This window comes from Trachypithecus francoisi, unplaced genomic scaffold (genome assembly GCF_009764315.1).
Source record: "Trachypithecus francoisi isolate TF-2019V2 unplaced genomic scaffold, Tfra_2.0 Lachesis_group21, whole genome shotgun sequence".
NCBI classification, from domain to species: Eukaryota; Metazoa; Chordata; class Mammalia; order Primates; family Cercopithecidae; genus Trachypithecus; species Trachypithecus francoisi.
In genome coordinates, this window is record NW_022681467.1 from 29,899,263 (window position 1) to 29,923,557 (window position 24,295).

At 41.0% G+C, this 24,295-nt stretch overlaps 1 protein-coding gene across 8 annotated transcripts in view; it reads left to right on the forward strand.

The window, feature by feature from the left end:
• Positions 1–24,295, forward strand: part of ITCH (itchy E3 ubiquitin protein ligase) — a 131,964-nt gene that overhangs the window by 22,707 nt on the left and 84,962 nt on the right. For 4 of the 8 annotated variants that reach the window (XM_033186153.1, XM_033186157.1, XM_033186155.1 and 1 more), the window contains 4 exons: positions 7,243–7,333; positions 15,500–15,641; positions 19,843–19,967; positions 21,062–21,199. In XM_033186153.1, coding sequence (XP_033042044.1) covers positions 7,264–7,333; positions 15,500–15,641; positions 19,843–19,967; positions 21,062–21,199 — 475 coding nt within the window. In that variant the 5' untranslated portion in view covers positions 7,243–7,263. Of the gene's footprint in view, positions 1–6,187; positions 6,367–7,242; positions 7,334–15,499; positions 15,642–19,842; positions 19,968–21,061; positions 21,200–24,295 lie in introns of all 8 variants that reach the window. The other 4 variants (XM_033186154.1, XM_033186158.1, XM_033186160.1 and 1 more) reach the window with 4 other exon arrangements.

The following is a 24,295-nucleotide window of genomic DNA, read 5'->3' on the forward strand; positions in this document are numbered from 1 at the left end:
CAGGAAGATGTTAAGGTTAATTTTACCTCTGGCTGTGTTTTAGCACCTTCTTTCTACATTGGGCATTCTGTCTGTCACATTTTTTTAGTGTAGCAGTAAACATTACTCAAAATAAATGATTTATAGGCCAGACGTGGTGGGTCACACCTGTAATCTCAGCACTTTGGGAGGCTAAGGCAGGCAGATCACCTGAGGTCAGGCATTCAAGACCAGCCTGGTCAACATGGCAAAACCCCATCTCTACTAAAGATACAAAAAAAATTAGCCGGATGTCGTGCACGCCTGTAATCCCAGCTACTAGGGAGGCTGAGGCAGGAGAATTGCTTAAACCCAGGAAGCGGAGGTTGCAGTGAGGGGAGATGGCGCCACTGCACTCCAGCCTGGGCGACAGAGTGAATCTCTGTCTGAAAAAAAAAAAAAAAGATTATAAAGTGCTAAGTATTGACCCAGCTGGGCACAGTGGCTTATCTTTGTAATCCTACCACTTTGGGAGGCCAAGGCAGGAGGATCGCTTACTTGAGCCCAGGAATTCGAGACTAGCCTGGGCAACATGGTGAGACCCTGTCTCTGTCTCCCTGTAAAAAATTAGGTGGGCCTGTGGTATGTGGCTGTTAATCTCATTTACTCAGGAGGCTGAGGCAGGAGGATTGTTTCAGCCCAGGTGATTGAGGCTGCAGTGAGCTTGATCATACTACTGCACTCTAGCATAGGCAACAGAGCAAGACCCTGTCTCAAAAAAAGAAGATCCTGTTTTGAGTTTCTTTTTAACTGACAGACTTATAGGTAATAGAGTTTTAAAATATTGTTATTAGATTTTTTTTTTTTTTAAATGGAGTCTCGCTCTGTCACCCAGACTGGAGTGCAGTGGCATGATCTCAGCTCACTGTAACCTCCACCTCTCGGGTTCAAGCGGTTCTCCTGCCTCAGCCTCCTGAGTAGTTGGGATTACAGGTGCCTGCCACCATGCCTGGATGATTTTTGTATTTTTAGTAGAGATAGGGTTTCACCATGTTGGCCAGGATGGTCTCGATCGCTTGACCTTGTGATCCGCCCACCTCAGCCTCCCAAAGTGCTGGGATTACAGGTATGAGCCACAGCACCCAGCCATGATTTAGATTCAAACTGTATTTTCATTTGTTCTAGTCACAGTGGTTTACAGTGCTACGTAAAGCTATAGATTGCATACCACTGTACTTGTGAAGACTTTTTTTTTTTTCCTTTTTTTGGAGACAAAGTCTCACTGTGTTGCCTAGGCTGGAATGCAGAGGTGCAGTCATGGTTCACTGCTGCCTCAACTTTCTGAGTTCAAGTGGTACTCCCAGTTTGGCCTCCCACGTAGCTGGGACTATAGGCATGCACCCCTGCACCTGGCTAATTTTTAAATTTTTTGTAGAGATGGGGGTCTCACTGTGTTGCCCAGGCTGGTCTTCTGAAGGCTTTTAGTTTGGTTTTTTGCTTGTTTGTTTTTAAATCTTGCTTGCTTACTTTTCTTTTCTTTTCTGTTTTTTGAGATGAGGTCTTGCTCTGTCACCCAAGATGGATTGCAGTGGCCTGATCACAGCTCACTGCAGCCTCTACCTGCTGGTCTCTGGTGATCTTTGTGCCTCAGCCTCCCAGTTAACTGGGACAACAGGCGCATGCCACCACATCCAGCTAATTTATTTTTATTTTTTGTAGAGACAGGATTTTGCTCTCACATATCTGTCCAACCAATAAACAAACACAAAAAAGTTATGATACTCAGGGCAAAGTTTTCTCTAACTCCTCAAAAGGACTTGCATTTAGGACATCTTTCTTACTGAGACATATAAAGGCTTAAAAGTGTCTATTACAATCCAAAAAACTTACCACTGTCTGACATTTCTCCCCCAAATGAGAGCACTAATAGCCTATTCAAAAGAGTCTCTAATTATGAATGTGAAGTTACAAAGAATTTTTTTTGTTCCTAGATCTATGAAGATAACACAAAAGCAACAAATGAAAACATAATGCATAAAGTTTCACTTTAGTCCCCTTATAACAGAAAACAAGAGAGAAAGATAAGAGCACTTTTGCTGTCCTAGAACTTAAAATGAAAATTTAAGAGAGACCCATAATGTAAATAAAATCATCCCTTGGTATATGTGGGGATTGCTTCTAGGACCACCACATATAACCACATCAGTGCATGCTCTGAAGTACGCCGTGTGGAACCTGCATATGTGAAAAGTCCTTTCCATATACGTGGATTTCATATCCCATGAGTACTGTATTTTCAGTCGGTGTTTTTTATTTTTATTTTTTATTATTTTTTAACATTTTTTAATTAAATAGAAATGAAGTCTCACTATGTTGCCCACACTGGTTTCAACCTTCTGGGCTCAAGCGACCCTCCCTGCTCAGCCTTCCAAAGGGATTACGGGCATGAGCCACTGCTCCTGGCCTCAATCTGTGTGTGGTTGAAAAAAGGCTGCATATAAGTGGATCTGTGCAGTTCAAACCAGTTGTTGGGCAAGAACCAACTGTAATTAGAATTATAAAAATTGATGACATTCTCTCTATGTGAGTAACAATGCAGTAAGAATATGCAGATTTTAGTCACTAATTTTGACTTTGTGGGAAATGAAACTGCAGACTAGATGCTACAGAAGAGAAACACTTGAGCGTGAAAAAGATTAACAGCAAGCAAATGGGAAAGAGACTAAGAAATCCAGTTTCTTAGAAAAACGTATTCAATAGACACTTAGGAACAGAAGTGATGTCTTGGTTGGCCATGAGATAGTAGATCCCTACAACTACTAGAAGGTGTCCATTATTTAGCTAGCCTTTAGGGTAATGTGCAGGTGGTCATGTTTCAGACTTTCTTACTGAAACTCTGACCGCTGGGGAGGTTAGATAAGCATCTTTATAAGGGGTTATCTATGTTACAGGCATTGTTTAAAGGCCTTACTGAAGAACACCTTGGTATGCAGGAAACAAACATTGGTCAGGGCCAGGTACAGTGGCTCACGCCTGTAATCCCAGCACTTTGGGAGGCCTAGGTGGGTGGATCAACATGGTGAAACCTCATCTCTACTAAAAATACAAAAATTAGCCAGGTGTGGTGGCGGGTGCCTGTAGTCCCAGCTACTCGGGAGGCTAAGGCAGGAGAGTCACTTGAACCTGGGAAGTGGAGGTTGCAGTGAACCAAGACTGTGCCCCTGCAATCCAGCCAGGGCGACACAGTGAGACTCTGTCTCCAAAAAAAAAAAAAAAATTGGTCAGCATGATAGTTTCACTTCAAGATGGCGTCACTCTTGCCATGCAACAGGCAGTTTTCCTACAACTGTCTTTAATTCTACAGATACTCTCTCAGTCTTTACAATGAAACTATAAATTATAAATTATCTACATTTATGGATGAAGATAGCGTGGCTCAGAGAAATTCAGTAATTTGCTCAAGTTCACAAAGTAACAGTTCCGGAATGTTTATCTAGATCTGTCTGACCTCACAGTTTGCATACATAATTACCATGCTATAATGTCTCCTGTAATACATGGTACAGAATTGACAAGAATAATTTTTTTCTTTTTTCTTTTTTTTTTGAGACAAAGTCTAGCTCTGTCATCCAGGCTAGAATGCAGTGGCACGATGTTGGTTCACTGCAATCTCAGCCTTCCAGGTTCAATGATCCTCCCGCCTCACCCTCCCAAGTGGCTGGGATTACAAGCGTGTGCCACCGTACCTGGCTAATGTTTGTATTTTTAGTAGAGATGAGGTTTCACTATCTTGGCCAGGCTGGTCTCGAACTCCTGACCTCAGGTGATCTGCCTACCTCAGCCTCCCAAAGTGCTGGGATTACAGGCGTGAGCCTCTGTGCCCGATCTAGATTCAATCTTTTTTTTTTTTTTATTCTTTTTTTGAGATGGAGTTTTGTTCTTGTTGCCCAGGCTGGAGTGCAATGGCGCAATCTTGGCTTACTGCCTCCTGGGTTGAAGTGATTCTCCTGCCTCAGACTTCCGAGTAGCTGGAATTACAAGCATCCACCACCACGCCCAGCTAATTTTTTGTATTTTTACTAGAGATGGGGTTTCAACATGTTGGCCAGGCTGGTGTTGAACTCCTGACCTCAGGTGATCCACACGCCTTAGCCTCCCAGAGTGCTGGGATTACAGGAGTGAGCCACTGTGCCCGGCTTAGATTTAATCATTTTAACCATGTATGCAGTTGTAAGTAATAGAGAGACCTAAGAGTTTGGCTCTCAGGGGAGAGGATGGGACTTGAAGTGTAGGTTATCTGTTTTTTCTACTCTGTTTTATGCTGTTTTTAAAATTGTACAAGTCAGGCCGGGCGCGGTGGCTCAAGCCTGTAATCCCAGCACTTTGGGAGGCCGAGACGGGTGGATCACGAGGTCAGCAGATCGAGACCATCCTGGCTAACATGGTGAAACCCCGTCTCTACTAAAAAAATACAAAAAACTAGCCGGGCGAGATGGCGGGCGCCTGTAGTCCCAGCTACTTGGGAGGCTGAGGCAGGAGAATGGCGTGAACCCGGGAGGCGGAGCTTGCAGTGAGCTGAGATCCGGCCACTGCACTCCAGCCTGGGCGGCAGAGCGAGACTCCGCCTCAAAAAAAAAAAAAATAAATAAAAAAATAAAATTGTACAAGTCAACAATGATACATGTTTCACTTCTAGAACTTCAAACAATACATACAAAACTGCAGTTCCCTGTGACCACCTACTTGAGTACACAGGTGCCCTCCTCCTCAATGGAATGTATACTTTTTCTGTGTTTATTTGCAAGTATTTGTACTCATAGGAATATATAGTGTTTTAGTTTGCAAAAATAATATCATACTGTACATACTGATGGGGTGATCATTTTGTGATCCACCCCACCCCAACTCATGTATGCTATTCTGCAACTTTAAAGATGTTCTTGGGATCTTTCAATTTCAGTCATTAATAAGTTACTTATTTTGATACCTGCATAGTAATCTGTTCTGTGGTATGAATATGTGATTTATTTAACATATGAATATGCCAATTGATAATATAGGTTGCTTCTAATTTTTTGATATTATGCAAATAGCAATTTTTATTCTTTTCAAGAATTTAAAATGCTTGGTGAATTTTAGTTATGTAAAACTAGTATGTATATGTATGTAAATTATTGAAATTACTAGCATGTTTTTGGCAGAGCACCTCACAATTCTACTATAATGATTCTCTGTAATTATCTGGAGAGTCATTGTTCTTAAAAATATTTGCAGGCTATGCTTTCATTAATCTTTTCTACATGAAGTTAATTTTAGTTTTTAAAATATACTTCATTTTTGTAGAGATTAAAAATTTTTTGCAACTTTGTAGTTAATGTTAATTTATATTTAGAATAGTTTATTCTGTACTATTAGAAAGGGCATTTTCTTGCAATAAATCATTAGTGGAGATGAGTGACTGTTGATGGAGATGAGTACCTTTATCATGCAGAATATCAGCACCTACATATTGGACTTTTCTCATTGCCCCTTAATTTACTTTTTTTGATATTGTCGTTCTATGGCAAACAGGCTTTTGGATATTGAGGAGGAAGTAATACGTGTACATAATGTGTTATGATGTCTTTGAGGACCCTTCTCATAACAAGCCATTTGAATCAGAATAATATCTTGTGCAATATGGTATTAAAAGGCTTTTAGGTTACATCTCATTTCTTAATATATTCTGGATGACTACTAACGACTTTATGCTGTTTACTTTTCATATTTAAAATAAAATGATTCTTTTAGCAGATTTTGTTTATAAAACATCTCATCTGAAATAGTGCAATTTAAATAAACAAGGTAAAGGAAAAAATATATGTATTATGCCAAGAAAATGAGCTAGTCCCTATGGTTGAGACCAAATTTTAGCTTCGAGCATTTTTGTATGTAAGCACAGAATGAGGTAGGTTGGATTTTATAGGGTTCATCTCAGTAGGAATTAATTATTGTTCCATTTCATTTTTGCAGAAATGAGAAGCCATCATAATTGTTTTATATTTAAATTTTTAAACAGAAACCTAAATTTGCATAAAAACTCAAGACAGAGTTTACAGTTTCAAGGCATTTTGTTTGCCTTATTGTATTTGTGTACTTCTTACAAAAGTACCTGGCAAACAGTAAGTGCCAAGTATATTTAGTTTAATTTTATTTTTTATTGTATCTTATTTCTTCTTTTTTGAGGTAGGGTCTTCCTCTGTTGCCCAGGCTGGAGTACAGTGGTGTGATCACAGCTCACTGCGGACTTGACCTCCTGGGTCGGGAGTGGTGGTGTGCACCAGTGGTCCCAGCAACTCAGGAGGCTGAAGCAGAAGGACCCCCCCCAGCCCGGGAGGCGCTCCAGAACACCCCAGCTTGGGTGACAGAGTGAGAGTCTTTCCCAAAAATTAAATAAGTAAATAAAATTGCTTGGGACATATTATATAGATGATATTTAAAGCTATCTGGATAGATGGTATCCTCCAGGTTATAATCATCTGTACCCCATTGCTTGATGGGGTGATCATTTTGTGATCCATCCCACCCCGACTCATGCGTGGTAATAGTTATGTATGCCCTTTCTCAAATTTATCTGCCTGCCTTTTGTCAGATGATTTTCAGTGAACCTTCACTGGGCGCAAAGGGGAAGTCTTCTCTTGGCCCCTGTAGTACTAACAAGCATTGACTTCTAAATGGGTAATTTGGCCAGGTGTGGTGGCTCACGCTATAATCCAGCACTTTGGGAAGTCAAGGTGGGAGGATCACTTGAGCCCAGGAGTTTGAAACTAGCCTGGGCAATATAGTGAGATCCCATATCTACCAAAAATTTAAAAATTTAGGTGAGCATGGTGACACCCACCTATAGTCCTACCTAGTTGGGATTGGGTAATATCCTCAAGGGAATGAGTGTAAATAAAAGAGGGAACCAAGAACTAAGCTCTAGGATATGTTAGTGTTAAGATAATGGAGAAAAGAAAAGGAATCTTCAGAGGATACTGAGAAGGAACAATCTGTGTGGTAGGACACAAACCTGGAGAATATATCTTGGGAACTGACAGGAAGAAAGTAAAACATGGAGAAGGGGATGAATAGCCATGTCAGATTTTGCCAGTAAGTTAGGTAGGATAAAGACTAGAATTGAAAATTGTGAGCAATGTAAAGGCCTTTGTTACACTGTCTTCAGTAATAGCCAGGTTAGCACTATTTACATGCGTTTTTAATGGGAATTTTTGATGTTTACAGTGTCTCCTTTGCCATGTTCAGGTTTTCCAACCTATTGGTGGTATGTCTGACAGTGGATCACAACTTGGTTCAATGGGTAGCCTCACCATGAAATCACAGCTTCAGATCACTGGTAAGTTTTAGAAGCATCGGCAGCTTTACTTTATTTTTCCCCATATAATTAAAAAATAATCCTGAGAGGGCCGGGCATGGTGGCCCATGCCTATAATCCCAGCACTTTGGGAGGCTGAGGTGGGCAGGTCGCTTGAGGCCGGGAGTTTGACACCAGCCAGGCCAACATGGAGAATACAAAATTAGTTGGGCGTATTGGTGCACGCCTGCTGTCCCAGCTACTTCGGAGGCTGAGGCATGAGAATAGCTTGACCTTGGGAAGTGGAGGTTGCAATGAACCGAGATTGCACCACTGCACCCCAGCCTGGGTGATAGGGTGAGACTGTCTCAAAAAAAAAATCTTAAGAGAACAAAATATTTAATGGCTGTTACATGTCAGGTGCTCAATTAATATTTGCTGAATGAATGAATGAAGACATATAGATATGTAATTTTTATTGTAGAATATTCTTGGATATTTTACAGTTTTTTTTCCTTAAACATGGGCACCTGAGTAGTTGCTAATTTTGTTTTTTATTGTATTAACAGCTTTATTGAGATATAATTCATATCCCCTACAGATTACCCATTTATTGGGATGACACGCCTGTAATCCCAGTACTTTGGGAGATTGAAGTGGGTGGATCACCTGAGGTCAGGAGTTTGAGACCAGCCTGGCCAACATGGTGAAACCCTGTCTCTGTTAAACATAAAAAAAACTAGCTGCACGTGGTGGTGCACACCTGTAATCCCAGCTACTTGGGAGGCTGAGGCAGGAGAATCGCTTGAACCTAGGAGGCAGAGGTTGCAGTGAGCCGAGATCATGCCATTACACTCCAGCCTGGGCGACAGAGCAAGATTCCATCTCAAAAAAAAAAAAAAAAACTTCAGTCTTTATATTCCTGCTATATAAGTTTAGTTATTGAAAACTCAAGGAAGGAACAAAGGTAATTGTAATTGTTTCCTTCTTTGGTGGATCTGGACTTAGGCAGATAAGAGAACTTCAGAAAACAACTTCATGCTGTACTTTGAGAGAAAGAAGATTGAGGGAGGGGAGCTGTAGGGGTCAGAGAGACCTTGAGAGACTCCTTTAGTTCAACAAGTCAAAGCACCATATTTTGGGATATCAGTTTCTGAACCCCAAAAGTACATTCACAGAGTTGGGCGACCATCACCACAATCAACTTTAAAATATTTTTGTCCTTCCAGAAAGAAGCCCTGTACTCATTAGCAGTCACTCTCCATTTAACCCGTCCACCCACAAACCCAGGCAACTCCTGATCTTTCTGTCTCTAGATTTCCCTATTCTGGATCTTGCATATAAATGGAATTGTATAATGTGTGGCCTTTTGTGTCTTCCTTGAGCAGACTGTTTTCAAGGTTCATCCTTGTTGTGGCATGTAGCATTACTTAATTCCTTTTTTTGCTAAATAATATTTTATTGTATGAGTATACCAAATTTTAAAAATCCATTCTTCAGTTGAGGGATGTTTGGGTTGTTTCTACTTTTTGGATATTATGAAAAATGCTATAAACATTTGTGTACAAGTTTTTGTGAGAATGTATGTTTTCAGTTTTCTTGGGTATATACCTAAGAGTGAAATTCCTAGGTTATATGGAATCCATGTTTATTAGCATTTTGAGGAATTCCGAATTCTTCTTCTTCTTCTTCTTTTTCTTTTTGAGACAGAGTTTTGCTCTGTTGCCCAGGTTGGAGTGCAGTGGCGTGTTCTCGGCTCACTGCAACCTTCGCCTCCTGGGTTCAGGTGAGTCTCGTGTCTCAGCCTTCTGAGTAGCTGGAACCACAGGCATGCACAACCATGCGCAGCTAATTTTGTGTTTTTAGTAGAGGTGGGGGTTTCACCATGTTGGCTGGGCTGGTCTCGAACTCCTGACCTCAGGTGATCCACCCGCCTTGGCCTCCCAATGTGTTGGGATTACAGGTGTGAGCCACCACGCGGGCCCAAATTATTTTTCAAAGCAGCTGCACCGTTTTGCATTCCCACCAGCAATATATGAGGATTCCGATTTCTCTACATTCTTGCCAGTGATTGTTATCTTTTTTTATGATAGCCATTCTAGTGGGTGTGAAGTAGTACTTTACTCTGTGTGTGTGGTGTGTGTGTGTGTGTGTGTGTTTTGTCTATTTAATTTTGATTTTTTGTTTTTTTTTTGAGACCAGATGACAGTCTGCTCTGTCACCCAGGCTGGAGTGTAGTGGTGCAGTCATGGCTCACTGCAATCTCTAACTTCTGGGCTGAAGTGATCCTGCCACCTCAGCCTTCTGGGTAGCTGGGACTACAGGCATGCACCACCCTACCCAGCTCCCCATTGTGGTCTTGGCTTGTACTCCTCTGATGGCTAATGGTATTGTCTTTTCATGTGCTTATTGGTCATTTTTGTATCTTTTTTGGAGAAATGTCTGTTCACATCCTTTGTTTGCTATTGTAAATTATTAATACCTCTGTTGCTATTGTTAATTAATATCTCTGTCTTTATTTCTTCCTCTAATCATGTCATGTGTCACTTTCAGATTAATGTTCTTAATATGCCATCCAATATGTTTCATTCCTGCTCAAAAACCTTAGGTACTTTTCTTAGACTATGGCATAGAATTTCTTTAGTATGAGCTAAGACCCTTCACCCTCTGTCTACATATGGTCTCTTTGTAGGTTTTTTTTTTTTTTTTTTTTTTGGAGACAGAGTCTCGCTCTGTCGCCCAGGCTGGAGTGCAGTGGCGCAATCTCGGCTCACTGCAACCTCCACCTCCCAGGGTTCAAGCAGTTCTCTGTCTCAGCCTCCTAAGTAGCTGGGGTTATAGACACCCGCCACCATGCCTGGCTAATTTTTGCATTTTTAATAGAGATGAGGTTTCACCACCTTGGCCAGGCTGATCTTGAACTCCTGACCTCATGATCCACCCACCTCGGCCTCCCAAAATGCAGAGATTACAGGCGTGAGCCACCCCACCTGGCCTGTAAGTCTTTATATGTGAAACATTTGTACTAGCTAGAATGAGTCACTGGATTTTCCTCAGACACGTATGTATTTCTGTCACACAGTGAAAACCTCAGTCTCTCTCCCTTTAATTTGATAGCATTTATTGATTATAGAACAATTATCATCCTCTGTATTTTAGTTTCAACTATGCCTGGCTTATAGCTTCTTCTGGATTATGAATAGGTCACAGACCATATCTTGTCATTATTATTTTCCTCAAAACCTAAAGGCGATTGAATATAAAAGTAATACTGGCCGGGCGCGGTGGCTCAAGCCTGTAATCCCAGCACTTTGGGAGGCCAAGACGGGCGGATCACGAGGTCAGGAGATCGAGACCATCCTGGCTAACACGGTGAAACCCCGTCTCTACTAAAAAATACAAAAAACTAGCCAGGTGAGGTGGCGGGCGCCTGTAGTCCCAGCTACTCGGGAGGCTGAGGCAGGAGAATGGCGTGAACCCGGGAGGCGGAGCTTGTAGTGAGCTGAGATCTGGCCACTGCACTCCAGCCTGGGCGACACCACATCATAGAATTTTTTCGGATTTCCTTCACTAACTCTGGTCTCTTTCCTTAGCAGTATCTATTTCTTAAAGAAAGATATTACTATTTCTTAGTTGAGGCCAGATTCCAATTTTTTTCCCCACCCCCCCATCCTCAGTCTAGCTTGAGTAGCTGACTTATATCAGACCAGAATTCTTATGACTTCTTTTTGACAGCTTGAAGTTGAAAGTTTTTATTAGAACAGTCTTTTAAAACATTCTGTACTTTTTCAGATTACATAAATAATAGACATTTTATTTTTTACTGATTTTAAAAAATAGTAAATTATTCTCAGAGACAATGATTAATAGTTTTTTCTTTGCATAAATGTCTTCTTTGCTGTCATCATTATTGAATTTTTTTTTTTACTGTGATGATAAACGCTAATTGCACCTCAAAAAATTGTAATCTATAGACATTTCAGATTTTTTTCTTTTTGAGACAGGGTCTCACCCTGTTGTCCAGGCTGGCGTGCAGTAGCGTGATCATGGCTCACTGCAACCTTGATCTCCCGGACTCAGGTGATCCTCCCACCTCAGCCTCCTGAGTAGCTGGAACTACAGGCGTGCGCCACCACACCCGGCTAATTTTTGTATTTTTTATAGAGATGGCGTTTCACCCTTTTGACCAGGCTGGCCTCAAACTCCTGGGCTCAGGTGATCCACCCACCTCAGCCTCCCAAAGTGCTGGTATTACAGGTGTGAGCCACCTCACCCAGCCCCATCTCAGATTTTTTAAATCTTGGGTCTAAAATATTCTTTTTTTTTTTGAGACATTTTGTTGCCCAGGCTGGAGTGCAGTGGCATGATCTCAGCTCACTGCAACCTCTGCCTCCCAGATTCAAGCAATTCTCGTGCCTGAGCCTCCCGGATAGCTGAGATTACAGGCACCTGCTGCCATGTCTGACTAATTTTGTATTTTTAGTAAAAACGGATTTTCACCATGTTGGTCAGGCTGGTCTTATACTCCTGACCTCAGGTGATCTGTATTTTAGTTTCAAATAAACTAAAGCCACTACGTTCAGCTGCTTCTCTTTTTATGTGTAAAAATTAGGACAGTAATACCTGTTTCACAGAATAGTTGTGAATCTTGAAATTACATTTACGTGCAGGCACATGGTAAATACTAACAATTGCTGCCCCCCGCCCCTGCCCCCCATGTAAAGTTTGCTAGACTGGGCCTGGTGGTTCATGCCTGTAATTCTACCACTTTGGTAGGCCTAGGTGAGTAGATCTCTTGGGCCCAGGAGTACAAAACCAACCTGGGCAACTTGGCAAAACCTTGTCTCTACCAGAAAAAATACAAAAATTTGCTGGATGTGGTGGCATGCACCTGTAGTCCCAGCCACTTGGGAGACTGAGGTGGGAGGATGGCTTGAGCCCAGGAAGTAGAGGTGGTTGCAGTGACCTGAGATTGTGCCAGTATACTCCACCCTGGGTGACAGAACCAGGCCCTGTCTCAAAAAAAAAAAAAAAAAAAAAAGTTTCAATGGGGTTTGGTAGGATTATGTAGCAAAATTGCTTTCACAAATTTGAATCCAGTTGGGCACAGTGGCTCATGCCTGTAATCCCAACACTTTGAGAGACAGAGACAGAGGCAGAGACAGGTGGATCGCCTCAGGAATTTGACACCAGCCTGACCAACATGGTGAAACCCCGTCTCTACTAAAAATGCAAAAATTAGCTGGGTGTGGTGATGGGTGCCCGTAACCCCGGCTGCTTGGGAGGCTGAGGCAGGAGAATCGCTTGAACCCGGGAGGCAGAGATTGCCATGAGCTCAGATTGCGCCATTGCACTCCAGCCTGGGCAACAAGAGTGAAACTCCATCTCAAAAAAAAAAAATTGAATCCTAGAAAGCCCCAGCAGGGGCAGATCATTTCTTTCCTTTCAGCCCTGCATTGCTCTTTGTTCTAGGTTTAATCCATTTCAGAGTGCCACAAGAGGCCCTGAAATATAATGAGTGTATGTATAATTGTTTGGGCTATTTCACCTTTTCTTAGACCAGAAATGTATTAAAAGAGAAATTTTATGTTTTTCTGTGTAATCCTGTGATTAAATTTGGCTCTATATTAAGCACTAGAGCTTTAATAATACTTAAAAAAATTTTTTTTTAAAATAGAGATGAGGTCTCACTATGTTGTCCACACTGGTCTTAGACTCCTGGGCTCAAGCGATCCTCCCTCCTAGGTCTCCCAAAGTGCTGGTATTATGTGCCTGGCCTATTACGTTTTAATCAGAGATAGCTCTGGTCCCCACTTGAATATTTTTTTATTGTGAAAAAGACTTTCTGTTTCATGTTTCCACTTAGATGTCTTGGCATCTCAAAGAACTTTTTTTTTTTTTTTTTTTGGAGACACAGTTTTGCTCTGTTGCCCAGGCTGGAGTGCAGTGGTGCAATCACAGCTCACTGCAGCCTTGACCTCCCAGGCTCAAGCGATCGTCCTGCCTCAGCCTCCCCAGCAGCTGGAACTACAGGTGATGCCATCATGCCTGGCTAATTTTTAAAATTATCTTTTGTAGAGACGGTGGTCTCACTGTGTTGACCAGGCTTTGTTCAAACTCCTGGGCCTCAAGTGATCTTCCTGCCTCAGCCTCCCAAAGTGCTGGGATTACAAGTGTGAACCACCATGCTTGATCTTGTCTATTTGTCTAGCCTTCTCTTGCAACTCTTCTTTTTCTTTAGTCAGTCATTCTGCGGCTGGCTTGAATGCCAGCAAAAAGGCACATAAGCCTAAAAGGATGAAAGTATTTGATATATGTGAAGTCAGAGTTTCAGGGCCACCACCTGGGACTGTGCCCGCTTGGATTCCCAGACTTTGGACTATATATTAAGCTTCTTAAGTAGCTACTATATAAACTCCTCTGACAACTCCAAGGGTTCCTTAACTTTGATGAGCGTTGGCATTCTCTGAACTTTGCTGCTGGAGTAGGTAACCTGGGTGGTGGAGTACTTCCTTGGTTGTAATTTACCTCATGTATGCTCCCTCAACTCATGAGGGAGCAATGAGTTGCCACCTGTGGAAATCATGGGGTGCTCTACTATATTTCTACTTGTTATACCCTCTAAGGGGCTTGGACAAAGCTATTTTATGGCAAAGGTAACTAAAGGGTGAAGGCTAAGGAGTTTGTATCTCAAGATGCACAACATAGGAAGCTCTTGTCTTAGATAATATGAGATGTTTAAAAAAAAATCTTAGTTTGTAATTCTTATTCTTCCTTTGGCTTTCCACCAGAATAAAATCCAAATTATTATTATTATTATTATTTTTGATACATAATCTTACTCTGTTGCCCAGGCTGGAGTGCAGTGGCAGAATCTTGGCTCACTGCAACCTCCACCCGCCGGGTTCAAGCAATTCTCCTGCCCCAGCCTCCTGAGTGACTGGGATTACAGGTGCCTGCCACCACACCTGGCTGATTTTTGAATTTTTTTTAGTAGAGACAGGGTTTCGTCATGTTGGCCAGGCTGGTCTTAAACTCCTGACCTCAGGTGATCCACCCGCCTCAGCCTCCCAAAGTGCTGGGATTACAGACGTGCGCCGCTACGCCCAGCTGCAAATTCTTTATCTTGGCTTGCAAAGCTCCCATACAAAGCTTATCTCCCTTCATTTACCATTCTTTCCTGTGCTTGCTATACTTTCCCTCAGATATGCCATACTCATTTGCCTCTGTCTGGAATGCTTTGTTATTCCCATCTCTAGTCTTCACATGGCTGGCTCCTTGTCATTTGGATGGTTGCTTAAAAGTCTTCTCAGAAGCCTTCCTTACTACCAAGTCATGTTCTGTCACATCAGCCTGTTTTTCATCATAAATACTTGAATTAGAATATAATCTCCTTGAAAGCCGGATCCTTTACTGTTAATTGCTTTAGGGACAGAGTTTAGAGTTTAGAGCAGTATCTGACACATGGTAGGCGACAGATGTTTGTTGACCATGTTTGTCAATGCATACATTTTATTTGTTTTGAGATATGGTCTCACTGTGCTGCCCAGGCAGGTCTTAAACACCTAGGCTCAAGCAGTCCTCCTGCCTCAGCCACCTGAGTAGCTGAGATTACAGGTGCAAGCCACCCTGCCCAGCCTTATGTGTGCTTTTAAAATTTTTCTTCCTGTCGCCCAAGCTGAAGTGCAGTGGCACAATCATAGCTCATTGAAGCCTTGACCTCCTGGACTCAAGTGATTCTCCTACCTCAGCCTCCCAAGTAGCTAGGACTATTGGCACATGCCACTATGCCCAGCTAATTTTTTTGATTTTTAGGAGAGATGAAGGCTCGCTATATTTTCCAGATTGGTCTTGAACTACTGAGCTTAGGCAATCCTCTTGCCTTGGCCTCCCAAAGTTCTGGGATTACAGGCGTAAGCCACTGCACCTGGCCCATATGTGTACTTTTTAATTGATCTGAGTTCTGGACTTTTGATAGCATGGAATTCTACTGATGGGAGTTTGGGTTGATGGTACGGGGAACCTCTGTATTTATTTACTAGGATGGGAGAAATACAAAGGTTATGAGTGAATAAAATTGGTAAGTATTTTAGAGCAAAACTGCTTCTTGAGTAAATTTAGTAAATCTGCCTAATTATGAAGTTAAATTGATTTCATGAGTGAATTAATATCTCATCTATTGAAATATTTTTCATTTCTTTTACATAGTCATCTCAGCAAAACTTAAGGAAAATAAGAAGAATTGGTTTGGACCAAGTCCTTATGTAGAGGTCACAGTAGATGGACAGTCAAAGAAGACAGAAAAATGCAACAACACAAACAGTCCCAAGTGGAAGCAACCCCTTACAGTGTAAGTTTGGAATTATTTTTCTATAGTACGTTTTGTTTAGTAGATGATTGGAAATACAATTAAAAAAAAGTTTCTCACTTTGGTTTTTTTTGTTTTGAGACGGAGTCTTGCTCTGTTGCCCAGGCTAGAGTGCAGTGGCGTGATCTTGGCTCATTGCTAACTCTGCCTCCTGGGTTCACGCCATTCTCCTGCCTCAGCCTCCCGAGTAGCTGGGGCTACAGGCGCCCGACACCACGCCCGGTTAATTTTTTTGTATTTTTAGTAGAGCTGGGGTTTCACCGTGTTAGCCAGGATGGTCTCGATCTCCTGACCTCATGATCTGCCTGCCTTGGCCTCCCAAAGTGCTGGGATTACAGGCGTGAGCCACCGTGCCCGGCCTGGGTTTTTTTTTTTTTTTCTTCCTCCTTTCTCTCTTCTTTTTTTTTCCCCCCCTTTTCCTAGGATTCCTTCTGGTCTGCTTTTTTGTTTCTCTTTAAATAGCTGTTTTTATAGTCATTCCCTTTCTTTACCTTCTCTAGTTCAGTTGGTGATGATATTGCTCTTGTCACTGAACAATAACTGAAAAGAGCCCATGGTCACAGACCTAAAAAGATTTCTGGCAGCCCTTTTATTAACTTTGGGTTGAATTAAGGGATTATGAGTACCCCCTCTGTTTTTTAACTTAATTCCCGTCTCTACTAAAAATACAAAAAACTAGCCGGGCGAGGTGGCGGGCGCCTGTAGTCCCAGCTACTCTGGAGGCTGAGGCAGGAGAATGGCGTGAACCCGGGAGGCGGAGCTTGCAGTGAGCTGAGATCCGGCCACCGCACTCCAGCCTGGGTGACAGCAAGACTCCGTCTCAAAAAAAAAAAAAAAAAAATAGTATTTTAATTAGTTTTTTCTTTGTTTTGTTTTGAGATAGTGTCTCACTCTGTCACCCAAACTGGAGTATAGTGGTGCTATCATAGCTCACAGCAGCCTTGCACTCCTGGCCTCAAGAGATCCTCCTGCCTCAGCCTCCCAAGTAGCTGGGACCACAGGCATGCATCACTGTGCCTGGCCAGTTTTTTAGTATTTTAAATTACGGTGCCAGTTATACTGTACTTATTTATTTTTTGAATGAGATGGGATCTTGCTGTGTTGTCCAGAGTGCCCTCAACCTCCCTGGCTCAAGCAGTCTTCCCATCTCAGCCTTTTGCTCCAGTAGCTGGGACTACTACTATACATTTTATTCTACAACTTTCTTTTTGTACTTAACACTAATATCATGGTGATCTCTCCACCTGAGTACATATGGATCTTACATCCCTTATATAGCTTTGTAATATTCCTTAATATGGGTGAACTATATTTTAATAGTTCTGTATTGATTAGTTGGCTCCTAATGTTGTGTTACTAGGCAGTGTCGCGGATACATCCATGTGCATATATCTTTGTATGTTGGTGTTTATATATGTAGTATAGATTCATAGAAGTAGGATATAGCTCAGTTTTAACACAAAGCCCCAAATGTTGGCATTATAATCTAAGATATTAACACCCATTAAAGATTCATTTTAATTTTTAAAATTAAAATAGAAGGAAACACATGGAGCCGGGTGTGGTGGCTCACACCTGTAATCCCAACTCTTTGGGAGACTGAGCCAGGAGGATTCTGTGAAGCCAGGAGTTCAAAGGGGCAGTTTGCTATGATTGCTTCTGTGAATTACCACTGAACTCTAGTCCGGGCAGTGTAGCAAGACCCTGTCTCTACAAAAAGAAAAAAAAAAAAGAAGAAAAAGAATGATTTGGCCAGGTATGGTGGGTCACTCCTGTAATCCCAGTAGTTTGGGAGGTCAAGGTGGGAGGATCATCTGAGATCAGGAGTTTGAGACCAACCTAACTAACATGGTGAAACCCGGTCTCTACTAAAAATATAAAAATTAGCTGGGCGTGGTGGTGGGTGCCTGTAATCCCAGCTACTCGGGAGGCTGAGACAGGAGAATTGCTTGAACCTGGTAGGCAGAGGTTGCAGGTTGCAGTGAACTGAGATTGCGCCATTGCATTCCAGCCGGGGTGACAAGAGTGAAACCCTGTCTCAAAAAAGAGAGAAAAAAAAGAAGAATTTATGGGAGATCATCTGGAGGCCCATATCATTCCAATGTTCCTCATCTGTGTTTATTTCAGCATAAATGTTTCTTACTTAGGCTTTCTGTTTTTAATTAATGGCCCATCGTAGATTGAGTCGAAATGAAACAATGTATTAATAAAAATTTCAAAAAACCACATGATTGCACATGTTTGTAATCCCAGCTACTTGGGAGGATAAGGTGGGAGGATAAGGTGCTTTAGCCCAGGAGGAGTTAGAGATTAACCAGGGCAAAGTAGTGAGTTCCCATCTCATATATATTTTTTCCTTTACCAAGTGAAATCTATAAAAGGTCACAGCCTCCATAATGGCCAGAGATGTTCAGTTGAATTAGATGGTCACCTAATTTCCTCCGACTGCTTTGAGTGCTTACTTGATATGCACTCAGAGGCTCTTAAGCTGTTAATGTCATGAACTCCTTAGTGATTTAAAAGTTAAGAAAAAAGAAACTCACTTTGTAGTTCTGTGTGGTAATGCTGTTTTTGATCACAGACATTTGGGGAACTTAAATTCAAGTTCTTTTCCTGAATTTTTAAGTTGCAGCAAATTGGCCTGGAATTTTATCACTTCCATTGTTGTGTAACAGGCTTTCCAGACTGCTGTTGAGAATTGAATTGAAACAATTAAGACTGGTCATCTTTGACAGTATACTTTGTGTACCTTTTTCTTCCATATTAAAAATAGTAAAGTTAAATTTATTTGCTTTTTATTTCAGCCTCGTTATGATTTCTGAACTGACTAATAGAGAATGTTTTTTTTTCCCAGTCTCACCCAGGCTGGGGTGCAGTGGCGCTGTCTCTGCTCACTGCAACCTCTGCCTCCCGGGTTCAAGCAAGTCTCCTGCCTCAGCCTCTTGAATAGCTGGGATTACAGGCATGCGCCACCACTCCCAGCTAATTTTTTTGTAATTTTAGTAGAGACGGGGTTTCACCATATTGGCCAGGCTGGTCTCAAGCTCCTGACGTAAAATAATCCTCCCACCTCAGCCTCCCTAAGTGCTGGGATTACAGGCGTGAGCCACTGCGCCTGGCCGAGAAATATTTTCCTAATATGATATATAGTATGAGCTCTCTTGAAAGTAGCATATGAGAATTTTGAAGAGAATGAATACATTGTACCCCCTAAGAAGAGCAATGTGGAATTTTTAGTTTGTTTAATCTACCCATTGCTGTTGAAATGGTGGTGGTAATAGGTACAGGTAGACTTCAAAGGAGGAAAGTGTTTCTTTGTCCCCTTAAACTTGATCACAGTAGAGAGAATGAGATATAGAGAAATTCAAACATTTCTGGAATTTGTCTTTGTATCATTGAACCATAGGACTGTGGTAGATTATATAGTGCTCCTAGCTTTCTGATGCTTGACTCTAACATTGATTGTATGTGTATTGCAAATTCAAATTTCCCAGTTTACTTTGGAAATACCATTATAGAGAGTATTCTTTATTGGCATTTAGTAAGGTATGAGTGAGTTCATATTTGATAGTTGGACTGGGCAACTTGCCTCTAGCAGTGTGAAACTTGGTGTATGTAATGTAATCTTCAAATCATTATGTAGCTGACTTGAGGAACTTTTTAATATAAAGTTTAATGTCAAGATTTTATTCAAATTACCATTCTGCTACTTACTGGCTGTGTGACCTTAGGCAGTTTGCTTTATTTCTGAATGTCAGTTTCTGTATCTGAAGAAGGAAGTGATAATTCCCATCTCACAGGGTTACTGTAAAGATAAAATAACCTCAAGCTCTGTAAACTACTAACATAAGGATTTAATTTGTAAAGTTACTCTTCTGTACTACTAACGTAAAACTAGTTTTCTAATAGTTTGTTGCAGGATAAGCAGTTTCACTTTTGTTGACAATATATGATGAATTTACTTCTATAGTTCAATCACAAGTGAAAATGACCATGTAAGCATGTAGCTAGCATTCAGATAATTTTCATAAGGTTACTGAACATAGGCCAATATTGATTGTATAGTAAACTGTAAGGGGTGCAGTGAGAAGACTTTAGACTTTAAAACTGAATTGTAATTTATTTAGGATCTCATTGTCATATTCAATAAAAATAATATTTTTTCCGCTTTTTTCACTTTTAGTATCGTTACCCCTGTGAGTAAATTACATTTTCGTGTGTGGAGTCACCAGACACTGAAATCTGATGTTTTGTTGGGAACTGCTGCATTAGATATTTATGAAACATTAAAGTCAAACAATATGAAACGTATGTATGTAAGACTAATAGAAATTACACTTAGCTGTTTGTTTTTCTGGAAGAAATTTATGTGCCAAGCATGCATAATGACTCATGTTCACTCATACTTTTAAGTTTTACTTGGTTATAGGATGAACAGATAGAAGAATTTTACAGTGTTGAAAGTATTCTGAGTAACCTTGGTTTGGCCATTCATTTTGAATTCAGTATTTTTAGCAAATATTTGTTTACTTAGCAAATAGATATTAGTAAAGTAATACATAGTTAATTGTGGAAAAACTAAAATATAGAGCAGAGATGAAAGAAAAAATAAAAATCCCACTTCAGAGACAAATCCAATGAATATTTTTACAGATTTCCTTTTCAAATGGTTTTTTTTGGGAGGGACATGGGGAGACAAGGACACACTCTGTTTCCCAGGCTGGAGTGCAGTAGCTATTTACAGGTGCAGTTGCAGCACAGTGTAGTCTTGAACTCCTGGCCTCAAGTGATTATCCTGCCTCAGCCTCCTGAGACTGAGACTAGGCGGGTACCACCACATTCAGCTTTAATTAAATGCTTATTTTTTAAAATGTCTTCATTTTATGTGGTTGTGGTTTATATAATATGGAAATATGTGTAGCTTGTTTTAATTAATATATATTAAATATATAATTATATATTAATAAAACACATTTTTTCTACCCCTCGACTATCTAAAACATACTTCTAATAATTTTCTCATTTAGGGCTTATTAGATATAATTTATCCTTAAATTATGTTTTTACTCAATTCAGGTATGTATTGCTAAATAATCTTTATTCTTATGCTAACCCATTTTATACTATAGTCTTACAAGGATGAAATGAAAATAATAAACGATGGACATACTATTTTACATCATGGATATGAAACATTAACAAATTTTGTCCTTTTTAAAAGATACAGTGTTTTGGTGTCAAAAGTACTCAAACCTTGGGTGAAACAAAGTTAAACAATTTATATGTACATATAGTTATATTTTCTTGGACATCACATATTTAACAGTTAATTTTTAACAGTTAAGATGCCTTAACCGGGGAAAAAAAGTGACCATTTTTTCTGTAACTTTATTTTCTTCCAGTTGAAGAAGTAGTTGTGACTTTGCAGCTTGGAGGTGACAGAGAGCCAACAGAGACAGTAGGAGACTTATCAATTTGTCTTGATGGACTACAGTTAGAGTCTGAAGTTGTTACCAATGGTGAAACTACATGTTCAGAAAGTAAGTGACCACCTTTTAAAGGTCTTTAATGATCCTTCTTAAATAAAATAGCCATTGTAGTATGCTGTATGTAATTATTTTGATTTTTTTTTTCAGATTAATAAAATGTTTTTTTCTGGCTGGTGTGGTGGCTCACGCCTCTAATCCCAGCACTTTGGGAGGCTGAGGCAGGAAGATTGCTTGAGCTTGGAGGTTGAGGCTGCTCTGAGCTGTAATCACGTCACTGCAGTCCAGCCTAGGTGACAGAGTGAGACCTTGTTTCTTTAAAAAAAAAAAAAAAAAAGAAAGAAATGATTTTTTTATTTTTAAAAAAGAGACATTGATCACTTTAAACATTTTCTTTTTAGTTTAATCTACCCATTGCTGTTGAAATGGTGGTGGTAATAGGTACAGGTAGACTTCAAAGTAGGAAAGTGTTTCTTTGTCCCCTCAAACTTGATCACATTAGAGAGAATGAGATATATTCGTATTTCTATGAGTAAAAGCATGTATATTTTTACATAAGTTGAAAAATTAGCCAAATAGAAGTTGAATCACATTTGGCTCTATGAATAATGAGTTGATTAATATAGTATTTATTCTATAGGCCCACTATGGCAGTTCATATGGATTAGATGCCACACTGCCAACTATGCCAATGGCAGACAGAATTTATTGTCTGTAGCAGTGTGTGGTTGAGTTTAAAACCTTTTTTTTTTTTGGTACAGAGTCTTGCTCTGTCGCCCAGGCTGGAGTACAAGTGGCATGATCTCACTGCAAGCTCCGCCTCCTGAGTTCACGCCATTCTCCCGCCTCAGCCTCCCCAGCAGCTGGGACTACAGGTGCCTGGCTAATTTTTTTGTATTTTTAGTAGAGACGGGGTTTCACCGTGTTAGCCAGGATGGTCTCGATCTCCTGACCTCGTGATCCACCTGCCTCGGACTCCCAAAGTGCTGGATTACAGGCGTGAGCTAACGCGCCCCGCGTTTTTTTTGTTTGTTTGTTTGTTTTTTTTTTAAGATAAGAGTTTCGCTCTTGTTGTCCGTGGTGGAGTGCAATCTCGGCCCACCGCAACCTCCACCTCCTGGATTCAAGTGATTCTCCTATCTCAGTCTCACACGCCCAGCTAATTTTTTTTTTTTTTTAGTAGAGATGGGGTTTTTCCATGTTGATTAGGCTAGTCTCAAGCTCTTGACCTCAGGTGATCCGCCTACCTCAGCCTTCCAAAGTGCTGGGATTACAGGCGTGAACCACTGCATTCGACCTCTAAGTCCTTCTTAACATTGTACCACACAGCCATTACGAGCTGAAATCCATTTACCATTCCCCTTCTACTTCTGTAGGTTACACTTGCAGGGATACCTTTGACAATACTAATTCATTATATGTGCATTAGTAAGTCTTAGAATCTCTGATTTAGTGGTGTGTGTTAAAGAAAAATAAACTGTGTGGCACCTTAGTGGCTAAGTGTATTTTCACTTGAAACATAGATTTTAGAGGCCTGAAGACAATGAAAGAGCAGATTAATGGATTTCTTGATGAGTTTGATGAAGATCTTTTTGGTTTACTTAGAAACTGCATTGTGAAACATTTTGCAGCTGTCAGGTGCTATTCTTTTTCTACTTTATCGAAAGACTTCCTACTTCCTTTTTGACTCATGACTTTTAAAAATAACAGGACAGGCTGGGTGCAGTGTCTCACACCCCTTGATCCCAGCACTTTGGGAGGCTGAGGCAGGAGGGTTGCTTGAGCCCAGGAGTTCAAGACCAGCCTAGGCAACGTAACAAAACTCTGTCTGCAAAAAATTCAAAAATTTGCCGTGTGTGTGGCACGTGCCTGTAATCCAGGTACTTGGGAGGCTGAGGTGGGAGGATCGCTTGAGCCCAGGAGTCAGGTTGCAGTGAGCCAAGATCACACCACTGCACTCCAGCCTGGGTGACAGAGTGAGACCCTCTCTCAAAAAAAAAATAAAGTAGCAAGACCTAATAGGTCTTCCAGATTAGTTCTTTGGGGCTAGTGAGGATGGAAAGAAATTTCTGAAATGGTTATACTGATTTGGAGTTAACACTTTGATTACTGTTCACAAGAACTCTCTAATAGTCACATTTTTCTATACATAAATTGAAAGTCTGGAAGATAAAATACAAGTTATATTGTTAAACTGCCTTAAACCTCAGTATTTATAGTGTCCTCAGCTTTGCCCCCCAGAAGTTGAAACTATTAGTAATGTAAAATATTTAATAATTGCTGGGCGTGGTGGCTCTCGCCTGTAATCCCAGCACTTTGGGAGGCCGAGACGGGCGGATCACGAGGTCAGGAGATCAAGACCATCCCGGCTAACACGGTGAAACCCCGTCTCTACTAAAAATATAAAATAATTAGCCGGGCATGGTGGCGGGCGCCTGTAGTCCCAGCTACTTGAGAGGCTGAGGCAGGAGAATGGCATGAACCCAGGGGGCGGAGCTTGCAGTGAGCCGAGATCAAGCCACTGCACTCCAGCCTGGGCGACAGCGAGACTCCATCTCAAAAAAAAAAAAAGAATTAGAGTATTAACAATATCATTGCATCTACCTGTATTTTTCTCCTGTATCATTCCTTTTCTTTCCTTTAGAGATAATCACTATTCTGAACTTTGAATTTATCATTTCTGTGGTCTTTAAAAGTTTTATCCTATGTGTGATATATAAGCAGTACTTGTACGTTTCTCTTGCGCTCTACGAAAATATCAGTGTTGCCTTTTTATTTATTTTTTTTGAGTCGGAGTCTCCCACTGTCACCCCGGCTCAAGTGCAGTGGCGTGATCTCGGCTCACTGCAACCTCCGCCTTCCGGGTTCAGGTGATTCTCCTGCCTCAGCCTCCGGAGTAGCTGGGATTACAGGCATTTGCCACCACACCCAGCGAATTTTTAGCGTTGCCTTTTTCTTTTTTTGAGACGGAGTCTCACTCTGTCGCCGAGGCTGGAGTGCAGTGGCATGATCTTGGCTCACTGTAAGCGCCGCCTTTCCGGTTCATGCTATTGTCCTGCCTCAGCCTCCTGAGTAGCTGGGACTACAGGCCTTTTAAGATTTAGTTATGTAATTGTGTCTGTAGTTATATAATTTACTACTGCATAGTAA